The sequence below is a fragment of the Ictalurus punctatus genome, chromosome 27 (genome assembly GCF_001660625.3).
Source record: "Ictalurus punctatus breed USDA103 chromosome 27, Coco_2.0, whole genome shotgun sequence".
NCBI lineage: Eukaryota > Metazoa > Chordata > Actinopteri > Siluriformes > Ictaluridae > Ictalurus > Ictalurus punctatus.
This window is the reverse complement of record NC_030442.2, coordinates 8220927-8237613: the sequence shown is the minus strand read 5'-3', so window position 1 is coordinate 8237613 and position 16687 is coordinate 8220927. Positions and strand designations below refer to the sequence as shown.

Here is a 16687-nt window from a genome sequence, read left to right as displayed (position 1 = left end):
GAGAGAGAGGGAGAGACAGAGAGCGAACGAGAGAGAGAGAGAGAGAGAGAGAGAGAGAGAGCGAGAGAGTGAGATTGAGAGGGAGAGAGAGAGAGCGAGAGACCGAGAGCGAACGAGAGAGAGAGAGAGAGAGGGAGAGAGAGAGCGAGAGACAGAGAGAGGGAGAGGGAGAGAACAAAAGAGAGAAAGAAAGACAAAGAGAGAGAGAGAGAGAGAAAGAGCGAGGGAGAGAGAGAGAGAGAGATAAAGAGCGAGGGAGGGAGAGAGAGAGAGAGAGAGAGAGAGAGAGAGGCAGGGAGAGAGAGAGAGAGAGAGAGCGAGGGAGAGAGAGAGAGAGAGAGAAAGAGCGAGGGAGAGAGAGAGAGAGAGAAAGAAAGACAAAGAGAGAGAGAGAGAGAGAGAAAGAGCGAGGGAGAGAGAGAGAGAGAGAGAAAGAGCGAGAGAGAGAGAGAGAAAGAGCGAGGGAGAGAGAGAGAGAGAGAGAAAGAGCGAGAGAGAGAGAGAGAAAGAGCGAGGGAGAGAGAGAGAGAGAGAGAAAGAGCGAGAGAGAGAGAGAGAGAGAGAGAGAGAGAGAGAGAGAGAGAGAGAGAGAAAGAGCGAGAGAGAGAGAGACAATTCGGCCTATTTCCACATAAAAAGGAAGTGAGTACGGTGAAAACGCCCTGCAGTTTCTCACTCTGTGGCGTTTATTCAGAGACAGTGGAGTCAGTACTGAAGCTAACGCTTGATATCTAACACTGAGGCCTGAGCGGTGAAGTAAACCGGCGTGGGATAATCCGGGACTAGGATCTGACTCAGTTCACAGGTGCACCATTTCTTCAAGCTATATTCTGTGAATGGATTTACATGATGATAGCTCGATTTCTGATAGATAATGAGAAAGCTACTATACTGTAAATACACACTGTAACTTTGACCAAACATTAGGATTATTACTTTTTGTAACTAGCCACATGTTCATATTATATGATAATGGCATATGATGTTATCATACAGTGCCCTCCACTAATATTGGCACCCTTGGTAAATACGTCCAAAGAAGGCTGTAAAAAAATCGTCTTTATTGTTTTATTAGGATGATTCGAGTCGCCAAAAAAATCCAAGGATCACAGCTGGAGAATTGCAGAAGTTAGTTGCGTCTCGGAGTCAGAAAGTCTCCAAAACTACAATCCGACATCACCTACATCCCGCCTCTACTCTCATCCAAAAACACACTCAAGCGGCTTCAGTCTGCCAGACACAAAAATGGTTTACTGACCAGAATATCAAGGTCCTGCCATGACCATCCAAGACCCCTGAGCTGAAGAGGAGAGTCCACCAGCGTGGACCTCGAAATGTGAAGGATCTGGAGAGATTCCGTATGGAGGAACGCTCTCAGATCCCTCGCCGTGTGTTCTCCAAGCTCGTCAGGCGTTATAAGAGAAGACTCAGAGCTGTTATCTGAGCAAAGGGAGCTGGCAGAAAGTACTGACTAAAATGGTGTCAATAATTGTCGTGCGCGCGCACACACACACACACACACACACACACACACACACACACATATACATAACATGTATATATTTAACCATATGGCACACATATATATATTTAACAAATATATTTTTTATTGGATAAACCCGTGTTTTGTTTGCAATTGTTTGATATCCATGAGAGCAGAGTATTTTTGTGAATGTTTTAAAGATCAAAAGGTTAAACAATAAAGGCAATTTTTCACAGCCTTCTTTGCTCATATTTACCAAGGGTGCCAATATTAGTGGAGAGCACTGTACATCATCCGTAATGACTTTCTTAAACTCAGAGTAGTCTGATGAAGAAGTGTTCAGATACATCTCAGCGCCATGGAAGTTATGCTGCCTTGCTTATGTGCTTATTATCTTAGGAGTGAAGAAAACGCTGCACAAAATAAAAGCGCCTGCAATATCAATACTGTGTGTGTGTGTGTGTGTGTGTGTGTGCCTTAAGGCTGCACGATTATGGCCAAAATGATCATCACGATTATTTTGATCAATATTGAGATCATGATTATTGACTGATTTTAGGGACAGCATATTTTTACTGCACTTTCACAGTTAAATAGACAGACCGCTGCTTTCACCTCCATGTTGTGCTACATTCCTACATTCAGCAAACTAGACTGGTCCTTAAAGTGCATCATCTCGTAGAAGCAAAATATCACTAAAATTGTACTCAATACATAGGATAAGTAACAATAAAAATGTCAGCAACCAAATGAAAATATGCAATCAAATATAACAATATGCAACCAAACGAAAACAATTCAGGCGTCTGCAGAAAAGACGATAACAGTGTTTAGAGGAGGAGAGACGCAGGCAAATCACCCAATAGAGCGGTGCAGGGACGACGTCATTTTGTACCGAAACCCGGAAGTTAGCATCACACCGGTTCCCTCGACAAAAACCCAGTAGGACTTTCACAAAGGTTTTTGGATTACTGCAGAGAATAAGCTCTGTGATCAACAAAAGTTTACAACACTAACACGTTCTGTTCATCAAGATCATTTTCACAGATAAACAACTTTTATGAAGTTTGAAGCCTAAATACAATCGCCAGAAATAAACAGCTAACTGTAACGCTATAAACAAACTACATCTTCATCCAGGTTTTTTTTTTTGGGGGGGGTGGGGGGGGTGGGACGGGGGGGATTGTGCACAGATGATGAACCAGATGATCTGCAAAGACTTTTCCTGTTCGGCGTGATGACGTTTAATGTCCCCGACAACCTCTGCAGTGCCACTTAGCAACATGTTAGTGTCATGATTTCCCCTCGCACAAGTGCTGGAGCTCGCAGCGCGCTCTCAATCCCGAAGCGAAGCTGGCAGCGGGAGCGCTAAAATGCTAACTCGTTTCCGGGTTTTGGCATTACAAAATGATGTCATCCCCATGCCGCTCTATGGTGATTGGCTGTAAGTTTAGCAAGCGCTTGATTTGATCTGCAGGAGTTTTCTATGACCGGAGTATGAACTTTAAACGTCAATATGGCAGTCGATCATGTCCATGTAAACGTGGGCAGTCGAAATCGTAATCCAGATCGATATTCCATTAATTGTGCGGCACTAGTGTGTGTGTGTGTGTGTGTGTGTGTGTGTGTGTGTGTGTGTGTTAACACCTATTTGTAACAAACAGCTGAAATTGGCTACACCAACATACAATATGATTTCCTGCTTTAGCGATTTATCGTAAAAGTTCATGTATTTTTCACTTCATATTGTCCGAAGACTTTCTGTCGTGTGTTCTCTCTGAGACGCTGAGCAAATATTTTCCTTCACCCGATTGTACTCCTTGCAGCTGCGGATACCAAACAAGCTCGTAACATATGCCCCAAATCTGGTGAACTTTCTGGATCCTGTCAGAGCGGCACAAGTACACAGTCCCTCCAGGAGTTTGCTTTTTTGCGATAGCAGAAATGAACTCTGCAATGTTCCAGAATTACCGCAGATTTGTTCCGAGACGTGTCATGTCACATCACAACGTGCAGTCAGTCACGTGATTCTCGTGTATCAAACATGAGTGCAGATAAAAGCTCTCATTTACCAACAAACATCACTGTGAAAGACCGTGCAAAACGATTTCGTGAAATTTCACTTTCACCGATACGAGTAGTTTTCTGCAAAAAAAAAAAAAAAAAGCCAAAAAATAAACTCTGCAAGGTGCATCGCACGTTTTGCAAAAAAGCCGCACCAAAATCAAGAATTTTTGGCCGCAACAATCACAAAACATCTCCATGAAATCCTGTACACACTGAGTAACTGATGTTTGCTTGAAGAAGTGTTTGCTAGGTACAGAATAAAACACCCCAGGAAGTGCTGTTATAGGAAAATAACCAATGACGGGACGGTGTGATCTGGACTGCACACTTTCTCTTCGGATTATAATCGTTCGTTTATTAACGATCAACACGTTGAGCTATTTTCCCGCCTATTTAATGTTGTGGATTGTCTGCTTAATACGTTAATAGGACAAAACAAAGACAGCTCGTCATGTGATCACAAAAGCAGATTACAAAAGCTCTCTGTGTCCTGAAGACTTCCCTGCACCTTTACAAAGCGCTGACACTGGAGATCCTTCCGTAACGTACAGAAAGCTCCTCTGAAAAATTAGCTTCCACTTTATCTTGAATCAGGCTACAGTAGAAGCTACATTTAAAAAAAAACATACACACTTCTCCTAAACACGCTGTTTTAAAAAAGTGTCCAAGCAACAGTAATACTAGCATGCTAGCATACTTTTGAGGGTTACAACAGGGTTGCCAGTGGCGCAGATTTTACGCCTGAAACGACTTATGTCTCAATTATTTTCAATCGATGCATACACTTATGGAAAATGTAATGTTTGGAGAAACCACCGTATCGGACCGATTTAGAATTTTGTGTACCGTTACACCTCTGTGAGGTGCATTACTATTTCTTCAGAGGACTTTGGAGCAGCTGTTTCACTCGACGCGACAATAACAGCCTTTCAGGAACAAAGACACAGCCTCAACCTGACATCCTCTAATCTAAAGGATAACAATGTACCCAACCACCTTCAGACGCTTTTAAGCAGTTTAGCTCCACCGTGCACTGCTAAACATGTGAAGTGGAAAAAAAACAAAAACAAAAACTAAACTAAACTAAAAACCCAGAAACTGTAAATGCTGTAAACGTGTTTCACCTGATCCTAGTGTGATAAAAAAAAAAAAAAACACACACACACACACACACACACACACCTGACAAGCAGGGCGGTTCATGAAAAATCTCCTTTTCCATCCCCAAGGTGCTTCGAATCTTCTGTAATAAACATCACAGCTTCTGGACGAGGGCCAGCCATTTGCATAGCTCTTAGCGAGAGTAGATTAGCAACTTGCTTTGCCTCTATATGATGAATTATTCATGTGCAGTCCCTCAGGAGAGATGGCACTTTTGTAAAAGGTGCAGAGTCAACACACAGTCACTCAAAAAAGCTGCGTTTCTTCACAACAATGTGCTGAATGGGGGAACTTGCTTGGCAGAATTCATTTTGTATTACAACGTCGTTTCATAACAATTGCTTCCAGGGTTCCTTCTTTCACACACACACACACACACACACACCCCGTACGAGTGCCTACCTTAATAAACGGAAAATGAATTAGACTAAAGATACGTAATGATCACAAACGCCTGAGCCGAAAGCACGGCACAAATATCACAGCTGCAATATGTGTGAGGCAGGAACCGATATTAAACTCGTGATAATTGCCCAGGCTTCTAATATAATGATGGCTGATTATATTATCATGATATTACACCTGAGAGATATTTCATTCGTCTACCAGGTAGGATGTGTGCAGAAGTAGCGCTTTTCCACTGGACGGTGCACCATGGTAACAAACCCCCGTCACACCTAACATGGTTTCTGAAGGGGTTTAACAACGTTTCAGAGCGATTTGATTATACGATATATTGTTTCCGATTTGTTTTTGTTGCTTAATTTTACATTTCTTATCTGTTATCCAGATCAAATCTTCCACTCTTCCAGCCGATTTCCCAAATGCCTTTCTATTCACTACATCTGCTCACTACATAGAGGTGGTGTTCAACCTACCTAGTGCACGATCCCGCTGAGAGAACTTCATTTGAGATTCAGCCATGGAAAAGTTGTTGTGTTTTAACATCTTTCGTTAAGTGTGTACTCGGCATTCTGTCTATTCGCACTAAGCGAAAAAGTATTGGCACCTCTGGCTTCTTTTGGGTTGTTCGCTGCCATTAATGCATGTAAACAAAACGTCGGTTGGGATTAATAGTATTGGCCCATGAGGTAGATCAGTGACACTGGCACACACATTCATGTGCCCATACCTAATCACTGCCTCATATTGTCCAGAAAACTTCTGCTACTCTGTTAGTCAGTCTGTACAGGATTTCACAGATTTCTTTCCGATTGTTGCGGTTAAAAAAGCTCGATTTTGCTGCATGTTTTTTCTCTTTCAAAATTTGTGAAAACTACTTTTTAAATTTCACAAAATTGTTTTGCAGAGATGTTTGCAGGTAAACGAGACATTTTAGTTGTACTCGTGTTCGACGCACTTGAATGGAAGAGGACTTTGGCTGAATGCTCACTGATGTCACATGACACGTCTTGGCCCACATAACTGTGAAAAATTGCAAGCTCCTCGGAATATTGTAGCGTTTGCTTGATTTTGCCTTCGTTTCTATGATTGCGAAATCCTGAAATCCGGGAGGGACTGATTAGTCCTGTGATAGGAGATGACAAGGAAACAAAAAGATGTGGAAGTAAACTACCGTACTAAGGATGTGCCTCCTGTCTAATAATATTCCGCTTTCCTTAAGTGTAATAATAAGAATAACGAGATGAGTAATGAGATGTTTGGAGAACCGAAGTAAACCTTCTTCATCTAGGTGGCGATGCGTGTGTTTGTGCTCGACAGACACGGTAAAGAGAAATAACGGACAGGAATATTAAATGCACAGTGCAGCAAACACGTCCATAAAAAATTCCCACTGAAAGCTAAACACCAGATTTTAGGAATGAAAATCTCATTGGATTAGTGAAGTTTGTGATAGCAGTGATAAAGCATGCTTATATTAATATGCCAGTAAGATATTTGCATGTTATAGCCTATTTACTAAATCAGTGAATGAAACAATTATGAATGTTCCGCGTGAGAAAAGTGGCAAGTATTAAAAAATAAAAGGTTTACAGTTCCAATCAATATTACTCAACCCCCATTACAAATCAGCTTTACTGCCAAACTTTACAGACTTTCAGCTGTTTGCAATGAACAAATCAAACAAAAGCAATCGAAATTGTTCGACACAGCGAATGCTTCAAGTGGTTTCCCCAAATTCAACTGAAAATGCAACTTATAATGACTTCTCCAGTCTCAAAATTATTTAACCCCTTCATGGCAAGCATCTTTAGTGCAATAGGTAGTGCGGATGAATTATTCCCATCGTTAGCTCTACTACAATACTTCTCTGTTCTCTACTTCTCTATTCATGAAGCGATGAGGAGTGACCTTTGGACATCAGGGTTATTACTCCAGTGATATCATTTATCTTTGTATCATTTAGGCCTATAGTTTGTCTGCTACATGACTAGTGTGTGTAACATTGCTCGGTACTACACTATATGAGTACTATAAAAGTATGTGGACACCTTTTTGTGCTTTTTGAACATCTCATTATAGATTTAGTCTCTGTTTGCTGGAATAATACCCTCCACTCTTCTCTGAAGGCTTTTCACTAGATTTTGGAGCGTGGCTGTGGGGATACCTGCTCATTCAGCCACAAGAGCATTAGTGAGGTCTGGTAGTGATGGTGGGCGAGGAGGTCTGGGTCACAATCAGTGTTCCAGTGCATCCAAAAGTTGTTCGGTGGGGTTGAGGTCCGAGCTCTGTGCAGATTACTCAAGATCTTCCACACCACACTTGACATACCTTGTCTTCATGGACCTCGCTTTGTGCACAGGTGCACTGTCATGCTGGAACAGCTCTGGGCCTCTTAGCTCTAGTGAAGTGAAATTGTAATGCTACAGAATACAAAGGCGTCTTATTCCGAGTTTGTGGCAATGGTTTGGGGATGACCCACATACAATTGTGATGGTCAGGTGTCCACAAACTTTTGGCCATACATTGTAGCATTCCTACTTGTGTGGTTTAGTTGTGTTTTTCTCTGTCTCTGTGTCTTTAAAGCTGCATACAAATACATTATGTCGATTTCATAACTCCAAGATGTTAAACGTTAGGATATTCAGAGCAATATTTTAGAAGAATTTAACAAAAATGCCAAATGATATTTTCTAGAGCTGCAACAACTAATTGATAAAATCCATGATAATCGATTATGAAAACTGTCGTCAACGGATCTCGTTATGGATTAGTCGGTCTGCGCGCGGCACGGGGGAGATTTACTCGTTACGTTACTTCTGTTCCGAAAACACGCTTCGGAGAGTGAATACTAAAGTTGTGTCCCAGATGACGTACTGTACACTTACACTGTGCACTTACACTATGCACAGGTACTCTACCGTCTAGTGTGTGGATTTTAGAAAGGTAGTATCATCTCAAAAGGAACTCTAGCGGTAGTATATACCGGAAGTATAAGCCGCGTCCTAGTCGACGGCGCGTGAGGTCATACACACGTAATGCACCGCCGCTAGCTTTAGCTTAATACCCAGAGTCACCGACAATCTTTCTTCAGTTTACTGTTTATATCAATGTTATCTTTTATAAAAAGTCATGCATAAATCCTATTATATAATATAAACTTATATATTAGTTTATATTATATACAACTATTTATTCATTATTTTTCATGCGTGCACAAAAAGCACAGAATTAAACTACAGTCATAATTGAATGATATATATTCTGGTGTGTGTGTGTGTGTGTGTGTGTGTGTGTGTTGGGTTCTTTTCAGTCTTACATAACTGGACAAACGTGTATGTGTAAAATATCTGTCTGAAGTTTATATTTGTAACACTCAAGTTTGTGGATTTTATGTTAAATAAACGAAAAAATGTTACTGAAAGATTGTTCCACATCCGATTAATCGAAAGAATAATCGGCCAACTGATCTATTATGAAAATATTAATTAGTCGCCGCCCTAATAGGTCATTTTAAGCTGATTAATCGACTACTGTCATAGAGTGATGATCAAACCCATGTAATGTAATGTACTGAATCGTTTACTTTAAAATCAGCCATTTTGTTCACTGTAATAGTGTAACAATGTTATGAGGGAACCATTTTGGACACAGCGCACTTGTCTCACTGAGCACATGTCTCACTTGTCTCACTGAGCACTTGTCTCACTGAGCACTTGTCTCACTTGTCTCACTGAGCACTTGTCTCACTGTCAGCTCATTACCAGCTCAGTGCTTATATAGGATTCATGTTCACTTGGAAGTGACTTTGGTTAAAAAGGTATCACAAATGAATAAATCCACATACATAAACACACACACGCTCTAAGTCTCATCTTATAGGCCGTGAACGTCTGTAAAACTTATCAGTGTGCGCACACACCCCGTTAGCCTGGCCCATCATATCCCTTACGATACAGCCTGCAGATATGCACAGAAGAAACAATTGTTTTTGGTTTGATAATTTTTTCCAACACTTTGTCACTGTGCAGAACAGGAAACCTCAATACATCTAGCCCTCTTTGTACTGTGGTTAAACAAGATGTAACAGGGTTTTTCAGTTTCAACCGGTATTCTGAAGTAGACGTCTGTCTATTTACAGTAAATCTGCTGCTGACTCGCTTACGAATGACTATAAAGTTTACCCTGCCATGAATCATATGAATGTTTTTAATCACCAGACATTTCTCCCCTGTTTTACTTTGCCGACTTAAGCTTTTCCTCCCGTCGTCGCATCTGAAGGCGTCATCAAGACTTCTCGCTTTCAGTTTCTCGCTCGACGTTTCCTGATCATTTCCCCGGAATCACACTACGTCCCGCCTTCGTCAAACCTGTCGGGATTAGGATTCTGCATGAACTCACACTGAACTCCTTCCTGCCTTCCTAATCACAGCTGGCTTCCTTCATAAAAGTGTATGAGAGACCGAGGATAGCTGTGCTTTCAGTGCAAAAGGAGCAATAAGTCGGGCTCCCTTAGGATCAGGCGTATCGGGATTGTGTGTGAGCTCCTTAAGAACGTTGAAGCCCCAAAATTACTTGCTTCATTAAAAAAAAAAAAGAAGAACGAAAAGCAAAAACACACTAATGAACGCTTGGCTTTTTGAACTGGAATGTTTTCCATTTCAAATCTCACGCAATTATTCCGGCGATGTAAATTCTGATATTTTATAATGATGCGTGAAATTCACAGTTCAGTTCAAACTAATTGTGTTTACATCAAAATAATATCCAAACTCAAGAGGCATGCTGGACTATAATCACAAACACGCTAATCTATTAACGTCACCCAGCATTGCTTTGAATAATTAATTGCCAGATGTTCCAGTTCCACCAAAATGTCATTAGATAACAGAAAAGGTACTAAATGCAATACACTTTGTTCCCCTCGTAAAGGATTCTATAAATAGGCAAATTATAAACACGTCCATGCATGGCCTTTTCTTTTCCCCTGGAAAACCGGTACTCTATGGCCTGTATTTTGTACACTGGAACATGACAGGCTCTTATATTTTATGATGCAATAACACTTACTTGCTGGGATTACGCCGTACAAGTTTGGCTTGATTAAGCCATGATTTTGCATCACGTCGGTTTTTCTATTCGGATGGCGAACCACACAGTACGTGGGGAAATAAATCCAGATAATACGTTCCGTCATGCTGTCAGGGGTCACAACAAATTTCTGACAAGTCCGGAAATTTAATCAGACACAGTTTAATGTGAGCAGCGTCACACAATCCACTCTTGTGCATGCCTGAAAAAATTAACTGTGCATGGTGCAATACTGGCAAAAACAGCGAAAGCATGATGACGTACAACAGATTGAACAATCTAGAGCTGTGTCTTTGCATACTTACACACTACTCTAGACCGTTATTGACTATTTACCCGAACAGGAAGTGTTTGAATTTTGAAAAAAAAAAAACTCTAATGTAGGCTTCTGCAAAGACCGCAAGTCTTATGGATCTTTAAATGTTATCCTTTACGCTAGTTCATGACAACAATCACGATGACGTCCTATAGAGGAAGTGACAGAACGTTTCCATGCTGCTGCACAATATGGCATCTAAGGCAGACTGGCGCGTACATGGACACATGTCAAGTCACATGGACACGTCAAGTATAACCCTGAATTTAAGGTCTTTACTCTCATCCGTGCGGTGTAGCAGGTTGAGTAGCAGTCACATCATGTCACGGTTTCCCCTTTAAGCAGCGGGCTGGAGAGCACGTGGGTGCGCGTGCACGAGCAAGGTGCGCGAGCACCTGCTTTTTGTTTATTGACAATCGTGACAGGGTGTACACTGAACACCTGCGTTTGTTATGTCACTGTTATGTCTCCTCCCTGTTCTGTCATTGGCTGTTATTTAGCGTGTGTCTAGATTGGTGTCAGCCGTCAGCAATTAAACGCGCTGATGACGTTTGTATATATACCGCACGCCTCCCAGCACACGGCGAGGAATATTAGTATAGTATAGATATAGTAGGTTAGATTAGTTTCGATTAGTTTAAATAACGATAGTTATTCACAGTAATAGTGTTAGTTATTGTCCCTGCCATGTTCCATGTTAGATTGGTTAATTTAGTCCACGCTGGTTTCTCCGCTCCCAGTTCCTCGCTATAGTTCATCTTTCTTGTTTTGTATATCGACCCTGTATTCCGTGACCGCGACCTTGATTCCTGCTTTGCCCGTTTCTAATAAAACCGTTTCTACTGCACTTGCATCCGTCCTTATATGCGTTACGTCTCGAGACGTGACACATCACAAGATTTTACTTGTCTGATAGTGTCTCACTATAATTCCCTAAATATTCATCACGATCATCAGTATAATGATATTACCATGTTGCTTAGTCTCACTGAGGGGCACATGAACTTCAGCAGCTATGCATTCAGGATACAGCCTCATCAGATCTAACCGACTACGCTATATTCTAAGTTTAGATTAATTGAAACGTTTTAATGGAGTTAATATTGTGATCCTGTAAAAAATATTATATAATAATAATAATAATAGGACATACAGCCGAACAAATGATCAATGCACGCCTATTTAAAGTTTTGCATGAAAACACTTGAGAGCCGTGATTTGATTCCGTATGTTGATGTATTTCCTTTGGAACAGGAAGTCAGAGTAATGGTGTCTTGAAATGCTTGACTGATTTACAAACCAGTTATTCTCCAGCAAGGCATGGTTGGAAAAGGGAATATGAACAGGAAACAGGAGATCAGCCATGTTTGCTGCTATTGAGCACCTACTGTAGAGCAAGATCAGTCCCTAGGAGCAGGACATATACGTCTGGATATAATCAGTATGGGTATGAGTCGTGATAAGCAATTTTTTTTTTTGTCATTTTTTTCTCTCGATACTGTTATACCGGTGTCCGTAACACTAAGGTATAAGTCCAAAAAGCTCTGGAACACCTATTTTGATTTCAGAGGCAATTTAACAGGTGCTTCTCTCAGTTTGGAGATCCATTACTCACTAAAGAAAATTACAGTAGGTAATTTGGCCCTTACACTCATCGGTAATCCCGGCACAAGCCAAATGGTGAGATGGGCAAATGAAAAGTGGGCAGATGGAGCGCAAGTACACCAAAGTGTCTCCTCACACATCTGAAGGGAACTGAATTGTGCCACACTATGAATTCTGGCATGAGTTGCCTGTGACTCAATTTCTTCCACTTCCTGATTCCTGTTCCATGACTTTACATGAGCTGTCCTCACCATGCACAAGCTGCTACTGAGCCCAGGCATTCTGCCCATCCACGTGCTCACAGCATGGTATACATGTTATACTGCACCGTTCTCAGAACCTGAACCACGATCGTGTTGTTCTTTACTCTCCATCCTCCAGACTGCACTTCCATTGCAATGTTTCTGACACACACTCTTCTCGTACTGTCATTTAACCCTTTATCCAAAGTGTGTGTAACAAAGACGCAATCAATTATGAACATATTCTACTATAGGCGGTTTTAGACAGACTCGTCACTAGTCACTCACTTCTCACGTTGTACCAGATGATGCCAATCTCAAGATCTTGGCTGAATTTATGAACAGACTCTGTGCTAACGTTTTCTCTGTGTTAGATTATTCAATGAAGCTCCTCTAACAACAAGTAAAGAAAATGACTACATTCGGCTCGTGCAGAAAATGGAGCCGCGGATACAGAGGGTAAGCTTCAGGTAATAAAGATAGTTTTCAGTCCATTAGAATGTTTTGGTTACATTATTTTTATCAGTGACACTATTGTCGTGTGGATTTTTGCGTAATCCTGTGCCGTCCACTTACTAGTGGCTTTAAGATTAGCGTCGGTAGGAGCACTCAGATTTTACTCAAACAATTTGAACACTGCCAGAACTTTCTTTGCAGCTGTCTTTGTCTGAAAATCTACGCCTGATTTTTCCATCACAGACAAAATTGTAGAACGGTTTTTTGGTCGCGAGTTGAGTCACTGGCAGCTAACTTACTGCTAAACGTTTCTGATCACCACTTTTTCTGCACAAGCCCGGATCACGTTAAATGATAACTTAAGCAGGAAGTAGTCCATTCAGTACGGCTTATCCGACACAGGGTCACAGGAAGCCTGAAGCCTGTCCCAGGGAACTCAGGGCACAATGCGGGGGACCCCCTGGACGGGGTGCACAATCGCACACACACTACGGACAATTTGGAAATGCCAAGCCGCCTAAAATGCATGTCTTTGGATCTTGCGGAGGAAATCAGAATACCTGGAAGAAACCCCTGAAGTATGGGGAGAACATACAGGATTCGAACCCCAACCCAAGATATATGCTAACCACAAAGCCACCGTGCCCCTTACAGGAAGTCATCTTTTTCTTTAATCACTGGTCTCTCGTTAGAGGATCTTCATCGTAATCCACAACCGGATATGAAGAACGCATCCGACAGAGTCCAGCCGAGGTTTTAGTGCGATCGTCTCATACTATATAACAATGTAATAAATACAAAAACTGAAGTCACACAATCTAAATCTGGCTTAAGACCTCAACTCACGACCTTTATGATATGAGACGTTCGGCGAAAACAGAACTGCACCGTGTAAAGTCAGGTTAAGTGCAGATGATTTCAGATACAGGAGAGCTGTGAGGGACTGAGAAAGATCCTGTAATACAGTGTGTACACTCAGGGTGTGACGGAGGAAATAATCACAAAGGAAAGTTTATGAATAGAGCAAAGAAGTGCCATCAACTGCAGCAGATTTCTTTTTGTTTTCTTTCTTCGCTCCTACTATATTCAAGCCTGGGCTTGTCCTTCCTGCCGCAGTAAAACTGTACAGAGAGGATGAGGAGTTTATAAACACATCTAAACTACTGTGTACTAAACTACAACTTCTATGGAAACAAACAAACAAACAAACAAATAAACAAACAAACAAGTCCCACCCTGAAACCTGCTCCACTCACTGCACCTGGCGTAGATAAAATATCTGCATTTTGTCCTCATACAGCTTTCTATCTGGTGCTCAGGTTACTTTTTCTTCTCTGTACTTATTGCTGTTATTAGATGGATACCTGGTTTTAAGTGACACTGACTGTTTGGGAAAACCTTCACGTCTCTATCACGTTAGTCGAAGTTAGCTAGCTAGGCAACTAGCCGGGTTTGGGTTGACAGTTACTAACGTGATAATGGCTTCTTCCTGACTTTGTACCAGAACTGTTTAGTCAGTCAGGCTTCAGGCTTTAAGTTCAACACAAAGCAAAAAAAAAAAAAAACTACACCAAATGTTTAAATCCACAATACGCCTTCTACTTCTACCGGAGATTTAGAGTATCTTATATGTTGAATATCGCACTTCCGAGCACTATTACTCCGTCACCCCTCCCATAGCAGCTCCACAAGCCGATTAACAACAAGCTCCAAACACTTTCTGTGTAACAGCCATGTAATAATAATAATATTATAATAATAATAATAATAGTAATAAAAACACAACTCACCTAGTGAATCACTCATGCAGTAAAACAGCACCAAGAATTTAAACAAAACCATGTCGAATAAATTCATCGCGCGAACATTGACACCGCGAAAGGCTTATGTGTGTGTGCGTGTGTGTGTGTGTGTGTGTGTGTTTTCAGTTTCGATACCTATAAAATCTTAAAGGCACAGAAGCCCGTGTTTACGTCGGCGCGGCTGCTGCTCTTCTGCGGCGTGACGTCATATGGCAAGCCTTTATTTAGCATTTAATTCCCCGAGCTCTAAAACAACAATTTTGCAAATGTTATTCCATCCTTCCCCACCATCTTAAAATGGAATTCAACTTACTTTTTTAAATCTCTTAATTTCTTTTTATAAATAATTGCAAAAAAAAAAAAAAAGATTCCTTAAATATCCTGAAGAAATTTTTGAAAGAAAGTCCATGTATTTAGATGCTTTTCCTGGGCTGTAAAATGTGTATGTTTATGGATGTTTACAACTGTATTTTTCTGTGTCCCTGAAATGTCGATCTGTTGTAAAATGTGTATGTTTTTGGTTTATGGATGTTTACAACTGTAGTTTCTGTGTCCCTGAAATGTCAATCTGCCGTTAAATGTTTTATGTTCTATTTAAATATTGTTGTTGTTGTTGTTGTTGTTTTTCATGTAACTGTAAGTCATTTCCTTGCAATGCTTATGTAACTGTTTTACCTCTTCATGTATTAATTAATAAAATAAAAAATAAAATGCCCCTGGTTCCATTATTAGTCGTAATTTAGTTTTGACTACTCAAAATTCTAGTCCCAGATATCTGTTGTGCAATGTTGACATGTCAGAATTGGCATTAAAGATATCTACAACATAATTATGACTAGTCATGATATACACTGAAGATATCTACAATGTTATTTTGACTAGTCATATACATCCACTGACTTACATTGGAAAACATTATTTGGAAAACATTTTCTAATATCTACAAATGAGTTTTAACTAGTAGAAATTGTAATCAAAGATATCTATTATTCATTTTGTAATACATATATGTATATATATATATACATATATATACATATATACAATTCTAATTAAAGAGAAATGTAATTGAATTTTCACTAGTACATAATGTATTTTGAGATTTCTCTATTTGGTTTTTGACTAGTCATGATTCAAACTTAAGGTATTTTAAATTCCTCATCATTAAAGATATCCAAAAATACATTTTAGATATCTGAAACTAACATATAACTGGTCAAAATACAGATGTCTTGAATTTGATTTATGTCTAGTCCGAACTTAATTAAAGATATCTTGAATTTCATCTATTACTAGTCAAATATTGTAAAGACATTTATAATGTAATTATAGATATATCAAATGGATCTCTGACTATGGCAGTCTTTATTTATAGAGATCTGCAAATGTCATTCTGACTAGGACAAATTTCAACAGTCATATCTTGAAATAACATTCTGACTAGTTGAAATTACTTTATAAATATCTAAATTGTGTATTCAAATCACCCAGTTGCTAAGCCACGTCTTTCCTTTTCTAACCAGTCAATTAGTGCAGTTCGGACAAAGTTAAGACAAATTAAAACCTATATGCCAAATTAAATCTGCCTATTAACCTGAGAAAAGAATGACTGTGCAACAAACTGTGGGCCTACATAATAATGTTATTATATCAGGGTAGAATAAAGCTTGAAGAAATACCAATCTACAAATTCTTTGAATATAGAAAAAGCCATTGAAAAGTGTCACACACGTCAAGTTCATCAATCCATACATTTTTTTTGGTATGTTTACAGTCCACGTTTTGTATCACGCTTGTATATTCGTATGCGCCTTTGAAATATCAGCGAAACAGCGACTCCAAGAGGCCAAAAGGTTCATAACAGCAGCCGCCATGGTTTCCACATCCCGCTCACGTCATCACAAAGCAAATTTTACTAGCAAAAAACTTAACTCGGATATCTGAAAATATAATTTTGACGAGTCAAAATTGAATGAGCGATATCTCTAATTACCGCTGTGTATGTATGACGCGTCAACTGACGTCATTAAATATATATTTAAAAGAATTTTGACTAGTCAAC

At 40.1% G+C, this 16687-nt stretch overlaps 1 protein-coding gene across 1 annotated transcript in view; it reads right to left on the bottom strand.

The window, feature by feature from the left end:
* Window positions 1–14765, bottom strand: part of adam10a (ADAM metallopeptidase domain 10a) — a 116924-nt gene extending 102159 nt beyond the window's left edge. Inside the window, exon 1 of the mRNA XM_053676780.1 lies at window positions 14614–14765. Coding sequence (XP_053532755.1) covers window positions 14614–14680 — 67 coding nt within the window. The 5' untranslated portion in view covers window positions 14681–14765. The remainder of the gene's footprint in view (window positions 1–14613) is intronic.
* Window positions 14766–16687: the final 1922 nt, after the last annotated feature.